We start from the raw sequence: 20,776 nt of genomic DNA, 5'->3' as shown, positions 1-20,776 counted from the left end.
TCCCAGCGATACCGCTACAGTTATTCCTCGTCACATTCTCGTTGAACATGTCTGATGTGCACAAAACACCCTGTGGTCCGTTAACGACAGAGACACAGACACAGATGTTCCTGTGAGTTTTGTTTGGTTTATTATAAGAGCTGCACGGATCTGGATGGACAGACCACAGCGTGGAGCAGAGTTCTGTGTCCTGCTTGTGACATCAGCACCCACACAGAAGAGGTCCTGAATTGGAATGGAAAAGACCTGAATGGAACCAAACCGAGTAGAGCTGAGTCGAGCTAGAACTGTGCAGTGAATCTGATCTGATGACATCCATTTTGCTGTCTGCCGTTTCTCTGATTCCATGTGAATGCAGTGTAATACGGGCGTAGTTGTTGTATTGCACAACAACTATGGCAAGTGTTGCACCAAACCCAGCCGACGGCCCGCCCCCAGGAGCCACATACCCTACTGTGACTGTCAGGTTTTTCCAGCTAGCGCATGCACACAACACTTGACATTAAACTTTCATGTTAAGGTGGGGGCTGCAAAATATCATCCCGGGGGCTGCAATTGGCCTGTGGGCCACGGGTTTGAGACCCCTGGTCTAGACAACATGCACAGGGCTAAAGGTGAGAGTGAGTATTGCACTGATTTACAGAAGGTGCATTCCATGAAAAACAAACACAAATGAGCAGAAGGGGTAAGATGTCATCACTGTGTTATTCAATGGCACCTGTTTGTCAAAAAACGTATCAAGATTTATCAGTTCCACATGATATAAATACATTTTACAGATGTCCTTTTACCAGAATTTTACTGTTATTCCACAGACATTGAAAACATACATTATAGTGCAATTCATGAACATGTACAACAGCAAAACACACACTGAAAATAAATCAGTGCAACTCAGTGTGTCCACTGTGGAGTTGGTCAAACCTGTCATGATATTTGCCAGCAAAAAAAATAACAACTGATTCTTGTTGACAGCCTGAACAAGGCAGATTCTTTCCATCTCACCGACCTTTTTGTCACAGACTGAATCAGATTGCTTTTTAAATATATTCCATGATGTTGGTACAATGTGGCAGCCTGATATCCTTTTGGAAAAAAGTAAAATCACATCAGCTATACCAATACAGGATATAAAAAACAGTGACTGAGCAACACTCCAGAGGCAAAAAGGCAGGTTAGCTAAGCGCCGTGACACTGGCTCCACAAGTGTCTGACACGTGTACAACGCAGCGAACAGCACTAAAGATCCCAGTAAGAGGTTACAAAGGGCTTTGAGCCATTCCCTGACCTGGGACCTCGGCTGCATCACATAGAGTCCACTCTGAACTCCTGCCATGTAGATGGCTACATAGCCCACGACAGAGAACATACCCTCCTTGTTAGCATGTAGAAAGTCCTTTTCTCTGTCACTGTTATGGATGAGGAAAGCCTTGAGCCCCGTTGACTCCAGGGCGAACTGATAGAATCCACAGAACAAAAGGGCGAAGAGTCCTGATTTGCTGACTGGTAAAACAATCAAAAGTATGGAAACCAAAACTCTGACAATGGCGAGTGTGAAAAAGAAGTTCCAGTGGACACCATATTCTGTAACATGCTCTTGGTAGTTGGTCATTTTGACAGACGCTAGCCTGGCCAATCCGAGAGCAACCAGCGGCCAGACAGACACGATCTGCTTGGAGATATAGTTCAACTTAGATCCAGAAATGGTCCTTCTCCGTGCTTCAGGGCATACAAGAGCATTTGCAAAGACGAAGGCTCCGACACCAAAGTCCATAACTCCGGTCCCATAAACTTCGGTTTTGGCATATCTTCTTGGGAAAACACTGAAGTCAACGGCAAGAATACTGATAGCTGTCTGAACATTCACCATCACTCTAAAAAAGGTCACAAAGGGAACTTGGCTGAACTGAACATGACTTTGAGGGAAAGAGCTGACGGTAGTTTGACTGTTGGAACTGTAGATAAAACAAAAGACACAAGTCAAAGCTACAGTGAAGCTCAGGACGACCTGGAAGAGCATGTCACTGAGGACGGTGCATGACAGAATGAGTGGGAGGACAAGTGTAAGGAAGTCTAGAAACAAGTGAGAAACTACTGGAAGTGGCAAAGGAAGACTTCCTTTTGCCTTGTGGCAGATGATCAACATGAACCCTCTGTTGATGAAGCACAGCGGGGTGAGAAATGAGCCCAGTGCCACCTCCTCCAGACTGGTCCCATTGAGATTACGGACAAATGCTTCCTTCACTTCCTTCGCAGACATGTCCTGCAAACATTAAAATTAGCATTTACTGCACAGACGTAAACATGGACATTTGTGTACAAGCTAATTCAGATCTATTAACGCAGACTGAACTGTAGAAGTGAAAGGACAACTAAAATACATATCTACTGCTATCCAAATGAACATATATTTACGCATGTGCCTTTCCATGTTGACGTTTCAAAGTGTGTGTCACGAAATTCAGGAGGATTTTTGTGAAGCGCATATTAAGGCATGGCTTGTGTCTGTTAGGACTAGTGATGGTCGTCTGACATCTGTGCGAAAAGCTTCTAACTCAGCAGCATTTCCCACCACTGCTTCGGCACTTGCTTTGGTGCACAAACAGTCAGTCACGTGACGGATGATGTACTAAGCAGGGAATGCTTTGGTTGCCTGAGTGACTGGATCAAACCAGCTGATACGCCACACTGGCAAGCATCTACTGTATGCACACCAGCCGCATCTGTTGCAGAGTGAACGTGTGTTCTCGAAAGCTCGGAGGCGTCAGCAAAAAAAGAAACCAGCTCATTCCAAAGACAAAAGAATATTTCTAAAAAAAAAACTTTAAAAGCAATGTACACAATCACACGCTTCCATCATATCTACATATGTTTACAGAATCAATCAGACTTTACAAATATTCATTTACATTATTCACACAAACCCGAGAATTAGTAAAACATTTCTTTGCTCTATAACAATTCGCCACAAGATGTCAGTGAAACGAAGCACTGAATTAATGAACCAATTGTTGTGTTTTCACAACTGATTAAGTTGTTTTAGATTTGTCCACTTAATGGTGAAGTAGAGCAAATGGGCACCATGAAGCTTCAGCGTATGTATGGAAGCTTCAATGCTTTATGAAGCTTCATCTGGCCATCACGATAGTTAACAGCATGCACCATCTACATACGATTTACTATGGGACACAGTAGTCACTGGTTGTATGCATTAGCTATAAAGTTACCATAACAATGGAGGCAAAACACGTATTCGGGATTAGTCGTCACGCCGTGTGGAGTTCTTTAGTCGATTCAAAGTTAAATAACAATACAAATGCAGTTATGTGTCCTGTTGCTTACCACGGATTAGTCAGGGTTGTATGCTGATTAATTTGTCGGTTTCCACCATTGGAGTTGATCGGCGCTTCTCACCCAGCCAGCTGCTGGATGACTTCCGTGTTCTGTCAAACGCTGCATTCCAGTGACTCGGATTTCTGAAAACTTCCGACTCACTGGGACTGACACGCAGGAAAAAAACACCTGTGCATATCATTTGTGCTTATTATTATTTGTGTTGTGACTGTAATCATATAATGAATACAAACTTCCTTTTAAATATATAATAGCCAGATTCCAGTCGACCACTGATTAAAACATGGACAGGAAATGATTAATGCGAAATCAAAATAATTAAACACATGATAAACACAAAGCCTTAAATCTGATAAATAAGAAACTGGAGAGAAATTGTGACACTGTGTATTTAATCCCGATGTCGACTGACGGTCCGTGAAGTATCAGGAAGAGGGCGGGAATCCGTGGGTTTGGAGGCGGTCGTCCGGTCGGTCGGTGTCGGTTGGACATTCAGAGGTAGCGGGCGGTGGAACGTGTCCGTCTGAGGAAAGTCCCAGAGGAATGGGAACGTACGTGTTCACGACAGAGTAGAATAAACAGTCATAAGAGCAGATCTGTTTTTTTAAGCTGTTCGACTGACAGTTAAACTAATGAGTTCTGCGAACGAGCAAAGCCACTTCAGTTCACACGACAATGGAGGGACGGTAAGTTTTTTCTGGGACCTCTCAGCTGCTTCCAGTTTTCAGTTTGGAACCTAGACGTGTTTGTGGTTGTGAACGGCGGGTTCACCAAGGCTTTGTGACCTCTGTCTGTCTGTCTCTCTCTCTCTCTCTCTCTCTGTCTCTCTGTCTCTGTCTCTCTCTCTCCCTCTCCCTCTCTTTCTCTCTCTCTCTCTCGCTCACACACACACACACACACACACACACACACACACACACACACACATTGAATTAAATGGACATTCAGTAAGGTGTCATCTTTTATTAGTAACTTTTCAACACAGTCAAACATGGCTGTTGTCTATCTACACTTGAAATCCAGTGTCATGACGTCACATTATAGTGGCAGTGTTGTATTGATATATATATAAGTTACATATATATATGACTTATGATTTCCGTTTGTGTCACGTTTGGCTTTTCCCCACTGGATTGTTGTAAAAATGCTCCATTGTGCCTGAAGTAAATCTCTTTTGCTCCGTAGTGCTTCATGTTTAACAGTGTGTTGTGACACATTACGGTACATCTTAATCATAGAGGAATCAATTTGGTTGTTGTCCATACTGTGAATTGGCTGAATTGATTCAGGGGTTGAAAGTGGCTCACAGAATAATGAGATGTAGCCTACCTTGGATTATTTAAATCTGTTTGCACACTCAGACTGTTGACAGTCTTCATGCAAGCTGCATTCAGTCCACGTGATCTTGGAAGGATAAAGTGTCAGCCTGAAGTAAGTGGGACTGAATGGATTAAACATGACATCCTATGCAGTGGTGCACAATGTAGTTAAAGGGAGTTTAGTTAAAATGTTTTGTATTTCAGTACAAGCTGTTAACGACTTCTGTAGTATGATGGGCACATTTCTATTTGATTTCATTTTTTAACTATGGTTTGATTGACAGCTTCTTCCCAGATTGTTTAATAGTATTGTGATGTATAGTGTTATATTTGAAGGAGTTATCAGAACTTCATTTGAAAAAAAACAAACAAACCCTATTATTCTCACTGGTTATCACCTATCTCTTACCCTGGGCAAGATCGCCAGTGTTGCAACTTTGTGCGATATGCTCCAACAAAAACTCTGATAAAAATTGAATTGAACACATTGGACTTGAAACTTCAGGTCTAAAACATATGGAATGCCTGCAAACTGTCAGACCACCGACACCATCCTGTGTCATGACAGACAGCAGCTGAGTCTTCACGAGTTTTAGTTGAGAACAACCTCATCTGTTCTTCAGCCTTTGTCAGAGAAAGGATGGCAGGAACTATAATAGCTTCAGGCGCTACAGCTGTTGATTAAGTCATAATCCATATGCTAGTTTCAGGACATGGTGGACACAGTGATGCAGAGTGGTGCTGTTTCACTACAGGAGCCAAACAGAAGGGGTGGGCACCCTAAGAAGCTTGATTTCTGATTGAAATGATCATTTCACACACTGGATATATGTTTTTTATGTTTTTACATGTTACTTTTTTGTAATATTTAAGAAACAAATAGAAATAAACAAATAAAAAACAAAGAAATAAACAGAACAGACATAAAACATAAATCCTGAACGCATCTGTGCCCACCTGATGTCTGTAGGTTTGTGTTGAACTCACTATGCTTTCTGGTTGCTTCTGTGTTTTACTGAAGGTGAAGAGTTTTGTTCACAACGTCTGTTCTCCTGACCGATGCCTCAATGGCTCACTGGAGGAGGATGTTCAGGCTTTCCTTGTTGAGGAAGACCAACTCCACACGTATGATGATCTCACCAAAGTCAACCCGGTGACCCCAACAACAGGTACAGCTGCAGCGTCATTTGGAGTCTGCAGTTAAACCTTCAGTGAATACATCAGATAGATGGATAGACAGATAGATAAATCCTTCATTTGATCTCACAAGAGATCAGATTTGATGCACATGTAAGTCACTTTATTTTACTCTGATGCAGTCTCCATTTGTTTTCATTTCATGAATTCATTTTTTTGAACGCATTCATGACAGGAAACAGACATTTGAAGAAATCTGGTAATAAAAGGATGACTTTAAACATTGGCTAAAGCACACGACAGAAAAGATAGGTGAAATGTTCACCACTGTTAAGCATGAGAACGGGGGTTTGCACAGAAATGGTCTGTGAACCAGTAAATGCAGCTCATGAAGAGACTGGTTTAAATACAGTGGCTGTCTGGTCAGAGGAGACTATCTACCACGAGAGGAGGTCATGGAAACTTGTCTGTCTATACAGGCAGTAAATGTTTGTGTTCCGTAAACCTGTTGTTTAATTAAAACTTTGTCAGTAACAATGTTTTCCAGTGTATTTGTGTCCATTTGCCCATATGAAATGTGCAGATGGAGCAGTCAATCGTTGACAGTAACACAGTGATTGGAGGCACAGTTCATAGAAGTGACAGGAGTTTCTTGGCTGGCAGTAGACCCTGTTTTTACACCTATTAACACCTCACATCTGTCCTCCTGCAGTTTTAAAATGCCTACAGGCCCGGTACAGCCTGAAGGTGTTTTACACCCATGCTGGTTGCACCTTGGTGGCTCTTAACCCCTTCCAGCCTGTTCCACACCTTTACTCTGTAGAGGTGATGAAGGAATATCACTGCGCTCCTCAGCCCCAGGTACGTCTGGTGTTGATGAGTAGAGAGGCTACGCTCCATTGTCTCTGTGATCTTCTTGGAGTAAAGCATGCAAACATTCATCAAGGAGCCAGCTGACGTCAACAAGCCAGTATTACACTCCAATAAAACACGTGTTGTTTCATGATCAGTTGAACCTATTCACAGACATGAATCTCCTGGTGAACAGCGTTAAACTGAACATGAAGTCCACAGTCTCCTCCATGCAGGTAAACGTGTACATTTCGTCACCAGGAGTCCAAACCACATGTCTTCATCTGTGGGCAGAGGAAGCCTACAGGAACGTGCGGGGTCAGTTGGAGCCAGTGAACCAGTCGCTGGTGGTCAGTGGTGAGAGCGGGGCAGGAAAGGTAACCCTCCAATATTTAACACGTCAACCAATACACCTTTAACGTTTCATTGTCCTCTGGTCATTTTTCATTTTTTTCTTTTGAATTTAAAAAGGCTTACCAAAGAGAACCCCCCTGTTTGAAATACAACAAAGGGAGCCAAAGAATCATAAGATGATGAGGGGTGTGTATCTACAGGTTGAGTCTTCCGGTGAATGAATAAATGCATGCTTTTTTTTCTCCTCCCAGACATGGACATCTCGTTGTCTGATGAAGTACTACGCCCACTGTGGCAGCCTCGTCCTCAGTGATGGAGAGTCACGACACGGTGGAAAGAATAGAGCGGAGGGTGCTGGACTCCAACCCCATCATGGAGGCTTTTGGTGAGACCAGCCTTTACTGTCCTACGGGGGAAATGTCCAAAGCACACTGTTTGTGTTAAATAGTAAATAATAATAATAATAGATTAGTAAGTTAGTAAGTTAACATGTAATACACAATAAGTACAGCTAATATACACTAGAAATATGTACTTATTCATGATAGAAAAACATCAGCACACGTTTTTAAGTTTACATACATACATACATACATTAGAATATGATGGAGAACTTCAGTAGTTTTTGTCAGAATGTTTCAGTGTCGAAACCTATCTCAAAATATTACAGGTTTTGTGTCAGGTTCGAATGAACCACTAATGACGCAGTTTAAACTCCATAAATGTCAAATCTGAGAATGTCATATTTATTTCAGTTTATGTTTGAATGAATGTACAAAAGTTCACTGTTTGAATTAAATCACTGGAAAAACAAACTTTTACGTGATATTCCTTTTTTCAGATACACATTTATATTAACTTTAAAAGTAAATTGAAATGAGAAAATGACATGGAAAAATGGAGATCAGCAGTGAAGTGGTAGTGCAGGTAAAGTCCCTCTGGATGTGCAGTGGCTGTGTTGTCTGTTTGAGAAGCTCCTGCTTGTACCGTCAGACTGTGGCATGATGGAAGGACCTGCGATACCTCTGCTTCACAGAGGTGATCACAGTTGGCTGTATGAATGACTCCTGGTCTGGCCATTAACACTCTACCCTCCATGTAGGTAACGCCCTGCACACTGCGGAACAACAACAGCAGCCGCTTTGGAAAGTACATTCAGCTCCAGCTCGACCGGTGAGAACACTGTGATGTCAAAGTCTGAAAGTGGAGAGGCCGGTGCCCAGTGACGTCTGTTGTCTGTGAGAAGGTGTCAGCTGTTAGTGGGGGGCGTCCGTGCAGTCCTACTTGCTGGAGAAGACCAGGGTGGCTGTCAACCAGCTAATGAAAGGAACTTCCACATCTTTTACCAGGTGAGCTAACTGAACTCAAGATTCATCTTTGATCAAATGCAGGGTGTCTAGTTTAGGATATTGAACCAGATTCAGGGTAAAATATCATTACGGTTTAAACCATTACAATCAATGGAATGAAACTGGTCATGTCAGATTTATTTGTATCACTCCAGTTAACATCAGTTAAACTCATGACGCTCAGCAGATGAAGTACCGGTATTCTGCTAAACCCAACATTCACATGAGCATCTCTCAGTGGTTGGTGGACACCAGGGAGCAGGAGGAACACGGGGAAGTTACTGAGGGGTTTTCAAGAGTTTTCTTTGGAAAGAGATTTGAATGGAATTCCACTCATGTTAAAACCAAATGACGTGAGTGGGACCTTCTTGGTGGTTGCTGGATCTGTCCTGATCTCATGAACAAACAAATGTATCGTTCAGATGCTGAAGGGGGCGTCTGATGAGCAGAGGGAGGAGTGGAACATCCCACATGGACAATGCTTTGCCTGGCTGCCAAATGCTGAAAAAACAATCGACGGTCAGTCTTCAGCTTGTGTTCCACCTTTGTATTTGACATATTTTGTCATTTGTTCTGACTTTTCATTGTGTGGATGCTTTAGAGGACTGTTTTCATGAGACTGTCGAGGCGATGGTCCACCTGGGCCTCAAAGTCCACCGGCAGAGACAAAATATTTTCTGTAAGATTTGAGGAATCTTTACATCCACTTGTATGTTCATTTTTTGATTCTGTCTTCCTAAATATGACCATTTTTCTCCTGTCTGGCGTCATGTATTACAGATATTAGCAGGGATTTTACACCTGGGGAATCTAAATTTCTCCTCAGCAGATGAGTCACAACCATGTCATGTTATGGACCAGTCCAAAGGTATTGAAGTGCTAAAGAGAATTCAGTGAATTATGTGAATTCAAGCAATAAAAGTCCTGTGCTCGCTCTGTAGAACAGTCATGAAATGCTTGTGTGTCGTGTCAGATTTCTTACAGAGTGCTGCTAAGATGCTAGCAAGTCCCTGCTGAGGAGCTTCAGACATGTATTAGTGTGAGAACACTAAAGGCAGGGGAAACAGAGTGTTCTCAAACCCTGTTCCCAGTCAGAGTGCAGCGTGAGGAGAGACTGCCTGGCAAAAGTCATCTATGCCCAGTAAGAATAACCATTAGATCTCTATTGCTTGGCTGCCCGTTAGAGTGTGATAAAGTAATGTGAGGTGCTGGAGCTTGTTTTTCCTCTCAGGTGAAGAATCTTTAGTCCTCAAATGCTGAAATGTGAAACCATCATGCATTGTGTTTACTGTACACAGAGAGCATTCCGGTCATCTCTTTGCAAACATGCGTCTTATTGTCCAACAGATTATTTGATTGGCTGGTCACGTTCATCAACAACAGCATATGTGCCGACAAATCCACTTGGTGCAACTTCATAGGTACAGGATTCCTTAACTACAGTTAGCTGGAGAAAAGCACATAAATTGCCTCTGAATTCATGAAGCTGCTTTCTATCAGCTGACACAGCTGTTTCCTCTCCTTTTATTTCCAGGTGTTCTAGATGTGTACGGGTTTGAGAGCTTCCAGATCAACAAACTTAGAGCAGCTGTGTATCAACTATGCCAATGAAAAGCTACAGCAGCACTTTGTTGCCCACTACCTCCGAGCTCAGCAGGTAGCGTAATCGACGATCGTGTGCGTCCAGGCTTCAGACATGCAAGAGGCTCCTTTCACCAGTGTCTGAATTCTTTCTGCTTGTCCCAGGAGGAATACGTATCAGAGGGGCTGGAGTGGTCCTTTGTCAAATACCAAGACAACCAGCGCTGTGTGGATCTCCTAGAAGGCAGCCCCATCAGTGTGTTTTCTCTGCTGAATGAGGTGTGCGGCTCATTCTCTCCTTTCCCACTCTGTAAGTGGATGTTCATATTTGTACCTTGCTGCCATTCATACAGGAGAGTCGTCTTAACCGAGCCTCAGACGCCAAGAAATTCAGGGGCCGTTTGGAGAAGGAACTTGGTGATAATGGGAGCATCAGCTGGGATAAATTCAGCAAGGTGCCACACTTCACCGTGGCCCACTACGCCGGGAAAGTCGACTACCAGACACAGGGCATGGTGGAGAAGAACAAGGTAGGTGTAGTAATGAGCTAGTCACTACTTCAAACATGCCACGACGTGCTTCTGCATGGAGCAGAACCTTCCAGCAACAGTGCAGTTCACCGTCAGGCACCGAGCTGTGACTGCTCATTACAACCTGACTTGAACTGCTGTCGTCATTGTGACGTGCTGTAAAGTGGAAGAGCACAACAACCCCACTGGAGAACTCAACTCTTCTTATCTGTGAATTGCTGTGCTGCGGGTTTAGTTGGCGTAGCATTTCAAGCTGATGATGTGAAGACACAGTTGCACCTCAAAATAATTTCAATAATTCAAAACTTGCTGACACTGTTGCTGGAACCTTTGGTCTGGACTAACAGTGACACCAATTAGAGCAAGATACATACATGTTCATACACACACACACACACACACACCCCTATCTAGTTTCTCAGCTGCACATAAGACACGACCTCTGTCGTGTGAATGCCCCATAGGAAGTGGTGATGGTTCTTTCCATGTTGGGAACACAAAGGGTTTGATCTGAGAGGGGTATGAAAAAACGGATTCCTAGAAAGTACTCTAACTCATCCAGGTCCAAAACACGTGAGTCGGGTTCTTCTCAGTGAGGCCCTTGAACCAGTGCCGACACGGCAGGAAATCTTTCCCTCCGTTCTCCATCACACTGTACATCAGTTTACCTCAGTGTGACAGGAACACTCTGCACGAAGGACAGTCCTTGTTCCTCTGCTCCTGTGTCAGTGGACAGACGCTGTCTGGATCTGTTCAGTATTCACTGCCAACAGCTGTTCTGCACGTATTCAGTATTTACCAACAAAATGCCCACAAAGATGCATAGTACCCTACACATCTAATATATTTAGATTCTGTGAAGACAGAATAAATAAAGTGTCTGTTCCATGTACTGAGCTAGAGCAGCTCATCTCTGATACATGTTTTTGTAGAACTGGAACGTTGTAGCATCTTAAATGTGACAGACTTTGCATCCCTGTCTTTTAGTTTGACGTTGACCCTCCTTGACTGAATACGCTGCAGTCAACCCTGTGAGCTGTTAGTTTGGTGGTCAGTCTAGTTTTCTGTGTTTCAGGACCCAGTGCCAACAGAGCTCATCGCTCTGCTGCAGACGTCGGACAATCTGCTGCTTCAGCAAATCTTCTCTGAGCAGCAGACTGAGACCTCGCCTACGAAGGGGCTCAGTAAAGTGACCGTTGTTTCCAAGTTCAAGGTGGGAGCCTGAAGCCTGTTGGAGGCATGTAGTAGTTCAGGGGAGACACTGATGATGTGAATGGTGCTGCAGAACTCTCTGGAGAGCCTGATGAGAATCCTCCACAACACAACTCCTCACTATACCTCGCTGCATCAAGCCCCAACCCCGACTGTACGCCGCTTGTCCTTCAGAAAAGAAGAGGTGGACTGTGGCTTCTTTACTCTGCTGCTGGGGAGGACAGAGGGGCCTGTAAACTGACTCTTCCTGTCTGTTGTCAGGTGATAGGGCAGCTGGAGGCCTGTGGGATTGTGGAGACGATACATATCAGTGCTGCTGGCTTTCCAGTCAGGTGAGACCTCACAAATCACCTCACTTATGACGATGAGTTTGATTACAGAGCAGAGACAGTTATTATTAGGACATAAAATATACATGTAAAAAAATGAATTGCATTTTTATTACTTCAAGGTCAGAAACAAAAAAAAAAACGGGAGGGAACTACTGAAAGTAACAACCACTAACTTGTCGTCTTGGTGCAGGAGATCTCACATGTGAGCTCTATTGGGATTTTAATTTGTATGGGAGTTAGTCCCATCAAATCTTCAAATAAACATAAATACTTATATAACATATTTTAAACAAATACCCCAAGTTTAAGTACAGGACATGCTACTTCTCTGAAGGTAAGAACAATACTTGTGATGCTGCCCCACAGTGAACATGTTTTCTACCGTATGTATCCCATCATGTAGCGTGTGCTCCCTCTGTTTCCTCTTCACTGAGACTCTGATGTGACGCTGTGGACTACCTCGGCTGCCGGCTCAGGGAATGGATTGGTCTGAGGTGTAAGAACAGCTCCAGCGTCATTGACTTGTTTCTGTCGTGCAGGATTCCTTTTAAAAGCTTCTTGCAGCGTTATGGATTGATTGGGAAATATTCAGGGCTGAAGTCAGACACTCAGCATGGTGGTAAGTAGAATTTGTTGCTGCACCCACGTAAGCTCCACCCTGGCATGTTCACGATTGGCCAAACTGTGACTTATTTCTACTCTTCAGGTCCTCTGGTTTATTCCCGTCCTTCAGTAAATCTCATTAGTCAGTCTGGTCACTTCTCTGCTCTACTTGGGACTTTTCAGTTTGGTGTATACAAATGGAACTTTCTAACAAAATGTGCAACTTCTAATGAACTTTCCAGGTAAATGCATGTCCGTAAACTGTCTAAGTGACCTAAAGTTCACCAGGACGCTCACTGATTCTGAATGCTGCCAGATATTTTCACCTTTCCACACTAACTTGTTTGTTTCCATGCATGCGTTTGTTGTGTGAGTGAAGTGTCTTTGTGTCTCAAACGTGCTGTTCATTCTGATGGATTTCTCCCATCCTCTGTATGTCTCCACGGTCTGGACCACTTCCTGGTCTCACATTAATTTCTGCTTTAGATGTACAGCGTGCCAGCAGTGACACTCTCCAGCCAGAACGCGCAGCATCTTCTCCATGTGGTGCTGCGCCACCCACACTTCAGACCCCTCACTCAGTGACCATCTCAGGAGCTTGGTGCACTGTGGACGGACTAAGGTTTTTCTCACGCAGTCAATGGTTAGTCATGATGAACGCCACTGGTCATTGGTTGTTTAGCTGGGGTGTTTCCCTGTGGATGGAAACGAGTGTCTGTGTGGCCTGTGTCTGTCCCACAGCTGCGTTTGCTGGAGGATCAGAGGAAGAACATCCTGTCACAGTGTGCTTTCACCATTCAGTGCTGCTGGATGAGGTTCCAGCTCCGCAGACGCCGTGCCCGACGGCAGTCTGCCACTCCTGATCCAAGCAGGTGAACTCTTAATGCTGTGGCCTCCATCTGTCTGCTGGCTCTGACCTGACTGGCCAACAGTCTGTACACATTGATTCACAAGGTGTCAAACACATCAGCCGGCAGTAGCTCATCTGATTAGCTGCTAATCGTGTCCTCTGGACACTTCCGTCTTAAGGTTTTTCTGCATGCTGTTGAAAACTGTGCGTGGATTAAAGCTGTAGAATGACTTAGACGCTGAATGTGTTCTCTACTCTCTGCAGCCGTGCGGTCCTGGCTTGTCAGGAGAGAGGTACGGAGGTGGGACCGAGCCGCGTCCGTCATCCAGAACACTTGGAGGAAGTGGAAGGTTGGAGCTGCTTTAAGGTGTCTTAAAGATAAGTTAACTGACAACAAAACTAAATGTCAGTTCTACTGTGGCAGGCACTGTTGAAATCCCTGGCTGATGCAGAACTGGATGACGCAAAGAGCCTGACTGAGGAGGACCTGCCAGAACTGAGCCCACTGGTTCGGGAACGGGGCTCAGTGCAGCTCTCCACCCATCCCAGAGCCAGTGACGGTGCGAGGATGGCCCATGGGGCTGGCTCTGGCCCTCAGCCCCGTCCATCACTGTGTCTCTCACGGCCACCGGCTTCCAGAAAATGATGTCCATGATGGCCCTCCCTCAACCTGCCCTCCAGGAGGGGGCAGTACAAGGTGGAGACCAACCAGTGCACTCAGGGGAGTGGCTTCTATAAGGGCACAGCCAAGGGTGAGGGGCTCATCCACTGAAGGCACTCGTAGCTTGTCAGCTGGACCTTTGAGAACTTTTTCTGTTCCATGCAGGGATCTGTGAAGCTGCACTGCCAGAGATCTCCTCTTCTCTATGCTGACAGGCAGCCAGAGCTGAAGACCAATGTCACGGGGTTCAACGAGATCTTGCTGGAGAAAACTCTGTAAGAGGTCATTTGAACACTGATGCCAGAGTTGAAGACGTGTTTTTGCAGACATGTTGCACATCTATTATTTGACACAGAGGGAACCATTCTGATGTTTAATGATGCTCCAGCTTTAACCTCCCATGTATCCTTTCTGTGGACATCCAAAGTTCATTTTATACCGTTAAACAAATGTATTGTACTTGCCTTTAAGCCCCAGAGATGCAAATCATAATTTACAATCATACCAGACTGTCCAGTCTGACAATCTCAGCACCTTCAGAAAGAGAAAGGACCGTTTATCGTTGCCTTTGTGGGACGTTGGTAGTTGATCAGTTTGGCTTGTGCCTTCAATTAAATACATATCACAAATGGGTTATTTGTCTAATAGACTATGTATGATCATGTGCAATTCTGTACATTTAGATGGCATTATTTAAAAAAAAAACTATAAAACACTGGGGATGCATAGTGAGGGATTAATGGTGTGGAAAATAAATCACCAGGTATTGCACATTGCACATTATGACACAAACGTGGAATTGAATGAGGTGGGCTGAAGCCTGGTTTTCTTCAGATTGCTGCTCTTTAAAGTGATGTACCCTCAGTCGCTGACATCCAAAGCCATTCACTGTCTTTAAACACTAGTCATGTGTGAGCATAAAACCATGTCATATTTTAACTGTCTCACATTTCATGTTTGGATCATGAAATATGCATGTCCCTGCTGTGTAGTACTGTACAGTACTACACTGTAGTAGTGTCCTGTCTTCATATCTTACTGGATCATTGTACCTGTCCCTTTTTAACTGTTTCTCCTGTAGATTCAAGGCTTTCAAATACAGGAACTTGAATATTGTTCATATTAAAATGAATAAATATGTTGGTGAACAGATGCTCAGATGTTTCATTCTAAATTAAACTGCGATAAGACACAGGAGGTTGAAACAAAGCAAAGACAACACAGGAGCCTCAGTGTGGCCTGTTGGTTTATAAAAAAGGTACCCCTCCCCTACAAAAAATCCAAGTTTACAAGTCACCAGCATCACAAAACTGCAGACTTTTCTTCATTTTCTACAATTTTCAAACACTGATCTGAAAACTCTGCAAACAGCGGCTCCTGCATGGCAGCCTTCATCGCCTGTTGTTTGTCGACACTGCTGTCAACAGATTTTCCAACAACTGTCTGAGGTGGGGGTTGCGAAGGAGATCTCTGAGCTCTTTTGAATGGCCTGTTGAGGAAAATAAAAAACAAAATTACTCACTTCCTGCTCTTTTGACAATGACCAAATAAACGGATGTGTGATCAAATGTAACTGAGGATTAGTACCCAACATCTGGAGCCTGTGCAGAGCGACTTTATCAATAATGTCCTCTTCATGTAGAAGATCCTCCACACCCCATGGCTCTGTAACACGTGTCAGCAGAAGATTGGAGGACATTCAATCGCTGCACCACTTTTCATGCAGTATTATTTCCACACATCTCTTTGCTTTGACTTTTATGGTTAAAGAGGTTCATTATGTTTACAACAAGAGCAGACAATTGTATTGGAATTGTAAATGATGTCTCCTGGTGTCATCAGCGTACCAGTGAGGGAAGCATCCCTTGCTTCAGGAACAGTGGGCGCAGGTTTCACAGGAAGGCATGTTTCTGCCAAGAGAAGTGACATTCACTGGATGAGAAGTTTATTTAGAATTATTCAAGGATTAAATACAGCTTTCATGTTACGGATAATTTACCTTTATGTGTCTTGTAACACTGGAGTGAGCAGCTGCAAAGGGGAAAACAGATTGTGACCTGGCATGACGTCCAGTATCCAATGTGGTCACATCTAGTATGTACAATGTGTGTGTGTGTGTGTGTGTGTGTGTGTGTGTGTGTGTGTGTGTGTGTGTGTAAGCGTGAGTTGAGTAATACGACAAACAAGTATTCCATCAACACGACACTGTATCCCGTGTTTAAAGCGTAAAACAACTAGGAACTTTGCTTCTGTAAATTCCAATTGCGTTTAATTGACTTTTGGCCGACCCATGTGGCGATGACGTCATGCGCATCTCTTGATTTGTAAACACTTGGCTGACTTACACAATTTTGCTCATTTGTCGTGGTGATCCACAAACGAATGCTGCGTCTGTGAGCTCATATACAATTTAATTAAACAAAAACGACAAACAATGCATTTTAACTTGTTGACTGGAACAGCTTACTGCTCGGTAGACGAGTAGACATTAGCTAGCAGCCGTTAGCCGGCAGGAAGAAGACGTGAGTGACTTACTATCGTACTCTGCAGGCTGGACATTTGTATTTTGACGTCGATTCGCTGCAAACGTTACAAATCTGCATCCTGTCAGTTAAACGGAATAAATAAAGTGTAGAGTTACTCCTTAAGAAGACGGACACACGTGTAACCACCCGGAAGTATGTAGTCGCGTGTCCGGGGGAAAGGGTGCTTTCAAAATAAAAGCGGACTGATTCAAATTTAGACCGAACACATCAAAGCAGGGAAGTGATCACCCAAACACAAAGCCCTCACTCATGGTGCCAAGTGCTCTTTTCAGTTATTTTCTAATGGTCAGACACACTGTAGCAAAGCATGCTGGGAAGCCTCACAACTGCCCTCCCCCAACACGCTACTCTGCCCCCCTCCTAGATGGTCAGCTGTCCGCAGCAACCCATGCACCCATGACAAAGTCCCTGAAGGATGACGCTGTCTGCTTGTGTGGTCTCAGAAGGCCTCTCGGTGGAGGTGGAGTAGGTGAGTGGATGGGCTGGTCCTTAGACCCCCTCCTCTGCCTCAGGTTGGATCAAATGATGGTAGGGTGCGAGCCTGTCATGGTGGAGCACCACCACACGGTTCCTTTTGATCAGCCGCACCCTGTACACAGTCAGTACAAGGTCCCACCCACTGGCTCATCTATTTAGGGGAAAGACCCTTCTTCCGCTCAGGGCTGTAGACCCACACGTGCGCCGCAGGGGCGAAGTCCTGTCCTTTACAACGGGAATCATAAGTCCGCTTCTGCCGCAACCCAGCATCAGAGACGGCCTTCCTAGTCATCTCATGCACCAGCTGAAGCCGTTCTCTGAGACTATAAAGGGAGTCCAGGCCATGTCCACCCTCCAGCTCTGGCTCAGGATGGGGCCCAAACACCAAGTCCACAGGAGTGTGGAGGTCATGCCCAAACATGAGGACTGCAGGGGTGCATTTTGTGGATTCCTGAACCGCCAGTCCCCTATCCACTCTAGGACCCGAGAGAGGACAGGGTCTTGCCTCTGGTCAAGCTGGAGCTGCTGAGGATCGATGGTTTCCAAACCGTCTTTGTCAGCTGCTGTTGTGCTGAGACCTGGGGCCCACTCTTGTCATCCAAGGGGATGGGCTGCAGGGCTGAAACAGTTGGGGTTTGCGGTGTCCCGGTCCTCCACGCGCTGGCAGGATCAACACTGTTCCACTTCACAAGGTCGTCGGGACAAAGCCTCTCAAATCTCAGATCTCAAAGTTGTAGTCCTGTTGTGTCTCCATGTAGTGTCCCATCTGGCTCCTTAACGTTTAGGAGCCACGTGAGGGAGGCATGGTCAGTGCGCAGGAGAAATCTTATCCCATAGAGGTATGGCCTGAAGTGACGGAGCCCCTCGAACAACAGCCAGCAATTGCAGACGGGTGACACAATAGTACCTCTCTGGTCGGTTGAGCGAGCAGCTGTAAGAAGTGATGACCTGCTCCCCATTCTCTCCCTCCTGGGACAGGACGGCCCCCAAGCCCCACATTGCTGGCGTCAGTGTCCACAATGAATGGTAGCTGAGGGTCTGGGTAGGACAGTACAAAGGCCCCAACAAGTGCTGAGCGGAGCTGCTCAAAGGCAACAGCACAGTCCTCACTCCACTACAACACTTGGCGTTTCTGGGGTCAGCTGATGTAATGGGCTGGCAATAGTGGCCAAGTCCCTAACAAACCATCCGATAGTAGGAGGCTAGACCCAGAAAGCTCCTCAGTTGTCCAACATTGTGGGGAACAGGCCAGTCTCTCACAGTGGCCACCTTAGCAGGGTCAGTGGACACCCCTGCTGCACTGATGACATGACCCGGAAAGGATGTCTCTCATGGGAAAAGCTGACTCTTCTTAGGGTGCAGACGCAGCCGGGCCCGGCGAATGGCATGAAAGACAACCTCCAGGTTAGTCACAGCACTCTCAAAGTCAGCAGCATGGGAGAGGAGGGCATCTAAGCAGACCACACAGTGACTCTGAGGAAGGACAGGATCCTCTCCATAAGGCGCTCAAAGGTGGCTGGAGCATTGCAGAGGCCGAAAGGCATTACTTGCCACAAACCCTTGGCCAAGGGAGACTGTAGTCAACACAGAACCTCCAAGTGTAATCTTTCCATCTCAGTGTCATCTCCTACTGGAGGGTTCAATGATGCCTGCAGCTGCCATCCTGGATCCCACTTCTGACACCAATGTGGTGATCTTTGGATCTTGTAAGGAAACTCAGCTCTGTGCACCACTGGACTTCAGGAAACGTAGCTCTTTATTATGCTCTCACACCCAACAAACACATCAAAGCAGGGAGGTCATCACCCAAACACAGCCTCACTCATGGTCCCAAGTGCTCTTTTTCTAACTGTCAGACATACTGTAGCAAAGCATGCTGGGAAGCCTCACAACTGCCCTCCCCAATAATAATAATAATAATAATAATAATACTTAAACTCCTCCACTTGAGGCAAGGACTCTCCTCCAACCCGAGGGGGGCAAGCCACCTTTTTCCGGTCGAGAACCATGGCCTCGAACTTGGAGGTGCTGATTCTCATCCCAACCGCTTCACACTCGGCTGCAAACCGGCCCAGTGTACTATGTCGCTCGGCTGGCCTGGGAACGCCTTGGGGTCCTCCCGGAAGAGCTGGAGGAGGTGGCCGGGGAGAGGGAAGTCTGGGCTGTCCCTGCCTTGGGGCCGCTGCCCCCCGCGACCTGGCTCCGGATGAAGCGGAAGATGATGGATGGATGGATAACAACAACAACAACAACAACAACAACAACAACAATAATAATTATTATTATTAGAAGAATAATTTGGGAGATCTATTAACTTGTGATTTTCGTTCCATCATCATTCACGTACAAGAATCAGACATGGAGCATTTGTTATTGATTCAGATAACCTTTATTCCATTGCATAAAAATTCAATATTGTCCATCAACATAAAACACTGTCTATTTTTCTATGTTCCTGAAGCACACAGCACTGACCTATATAAGTCAACACAAACTATCCTTGCACAGCTGTAACTGGAGGACAGCGGGTCTGGTTCCAGGTTGGACATGGAATGGAGAGCTGACTGACTGGTTATTGGACATTATCCACTGTCACACTGTCACAGCACTCCAGTCTCTGGGTCAGGAACACAGGGGGTCACTCGGCCACAGTCAGAGCAGGAAATCAAGCATATGTCCAGATCTGGGTGGAAACAGAATGAAAACTCAGAAACAACAACTTCCTTCACCTCAGGAATGAGACACTGACGTGTATGTGACTTGGATTCGTGTCCTTACTCTTAAATGCTCAGGTTTTCCCCTTCTTCGTGAAGATGGTAGAATACTAATATACGACACACATTTGTACACAGTTGTATGTTCAGCCCCCCCCCCCCCCACCCTACCCTGTCTTCTGCAGACAAACCCTGAGGGCTTGTCAACAAGCCAACCAGTGTCAGAAGAACTGCCCGGTCCACATACCTACGACCCCTGTTCGACAAACGAACCCCGACCAGAACGCCTTCTCACCCGGTTCGTCGACGATCAGGACGACGAGCTCTTGGTCCTCCTGCGTTTCACTTCGCTGTTGCGGTATTTCTCTGCGATCTTCCGCTCATGTCCTGCGGGGCAGTGTCGGTTGGTGTTCAGCTCCATCTCCCTCTTGGAGCGTCCTTTGCCGCCGACATGACACGAGTATTCCACCAGGTTGTAGTAGTCGTACTGGTCGTAGTACGCCTCCTCCAAACACACCAGTCGCTCCATGTCGGTCGCCATTCGGTGGTGAAGCAGCAGCTGTCAGCAGACGGGTCCTCACAGCAAGTAAACACATGACGTCACTCGGTGGCCACGTGATCACCCCACCCAAGGGGTGGGGCTTCTGAAACCCTGAACAGTTTCTCATTTCTTTTAGCATTGACACATCGATCTTGTGTCCTGTTGTGTTTTTCTTTCTTTGTGAACTGCAGCTGTGTATGCCACAATATTTTTTTTTTTCATAAAATCATTCCCAAAAGTTTATTATTGTAATAACACCATTGCAATCATGTGAAGGGAGGTGTAAAGATCAACCAATCTTTATTTATACAGAACTCTTCACACAACAAATGCTGTGCAAAATACTTAAAGACCATAGTGCAAG

At 45.3% G+C, this 20,776-nt stretch overlaps 4 protein-coding genes across 4 annotated transcripts; 1 reads left to right on the top strand and 3 right to left on the bottom strand.

The window, feature by feature from the left end:
- Positions 1-787: 787 nt before the first annotated feature.
- LOC144742185 (glucosaminyl-phosphatidylinositol-acyltransferase PIGW-like) lies at positions 788-2,260 on the bottom strand. The gene has a single exon (XM_078624665.1). The coding sequence runs from the start codon at positions 2,258-2,260 to the stop codon at positions 788-790; it is 1,473 nt and encodes a 490-aa protein (XP_078480791.1).
- A 1,726-nt stretch (positions 2,261-3,986) lies between these two features.
- Positions 3,987-14,413, top strand: LOC144742181 (unconventional myosin-XIX-like). Its single transcript, XM_078624662.1, is given in 34 exon segments — positions 3,987-4,040; positions 5,695-5,842; positions 6,523-6,671; positions 6,924-6,950; positions 6,953-7,039; positions 7,268-7,303; positions 7,305-7,407; positions 8,126-8,189; positions 8,263-8,278; positions 8,280-8,322; positions 8,325-8,365; positions 8,788-8,884; positions 8,967-9,035; positions 9,138-9,233; positions 9,339-9,367; positions 9,369-9,422; positions 9,424-9,506; positions 9,713-9,786; positions 9,900-9,940; positions 9,942-10,022; positions 10,112-10,225; positions 10,300-10,476; positions 11,552-11,689; positions 11,762-11,872; positions 11,950-12,020; positions 13,206-13,266; positions 13,365-13,485; positions 13,729-13,823; positions 13,898-14,014; positions 14,016-14,066; positions 14,068-14,133; positions 14,135-14,194; positions 14,196-14,225; positions 14,300-14,413. Coding segments are annotated over 34 exon segments (2,718 nt in total).
- A 1,023-nt stretch (positions 14,414-15,436) lies between these two features.
- Positions 15,437-16,737, bottom strand: LOC144742180 (zinc finger HIT domain-containing protein 3-like). The gene is given in 6 exon segments (XM_078624661.1): positions 15,437-15,565; positions 15,568-15,623; positions 15,722-15,799; positions 15,982-16,044; positions 16,134-16,165; positions 16,670-16,737. Coding segments are annotated over 6 exon segments (426 nt in total).
- A 3,444-nt stretch (positions 16,738-20,181) lies between these two features.
- LOC144742184 (nuclear protein 1-like) lies at positions 20,182-20,412 on the bottom strand. The gene has a single exon (XM_078624664.1). The coding sequence runs from the start codon at positions 20,410-20,412 to the stop codon at positions 20,182-20,184; it is 231 nt and encodes a 76-aa protein (XP_078480790.1).
- Positions 20,413-20,776: the final 364 nt, after the last annotated feature.

Source organism: Lampetra planeri, unplaced genomic scaffold (genome assembly GCF_965212315.1).
Source record: "Lampetra planeri unplaced genomic scaffold, kcLamPlan1.2.h2 scaffold_895, whole genome shotgun sequence".
Classification (NCBI taxonomy): Eukaryota; Metazoa; Chordata; class Hyperoartia; order Petromyzontiformes; family Petromyzontidae; genus Lampetra; species Lampetra planeri.
Note: the sequence above shows the minus strand (reverse complement) of the source record. Positions and strands in the feature narration are given on the sequence as shown.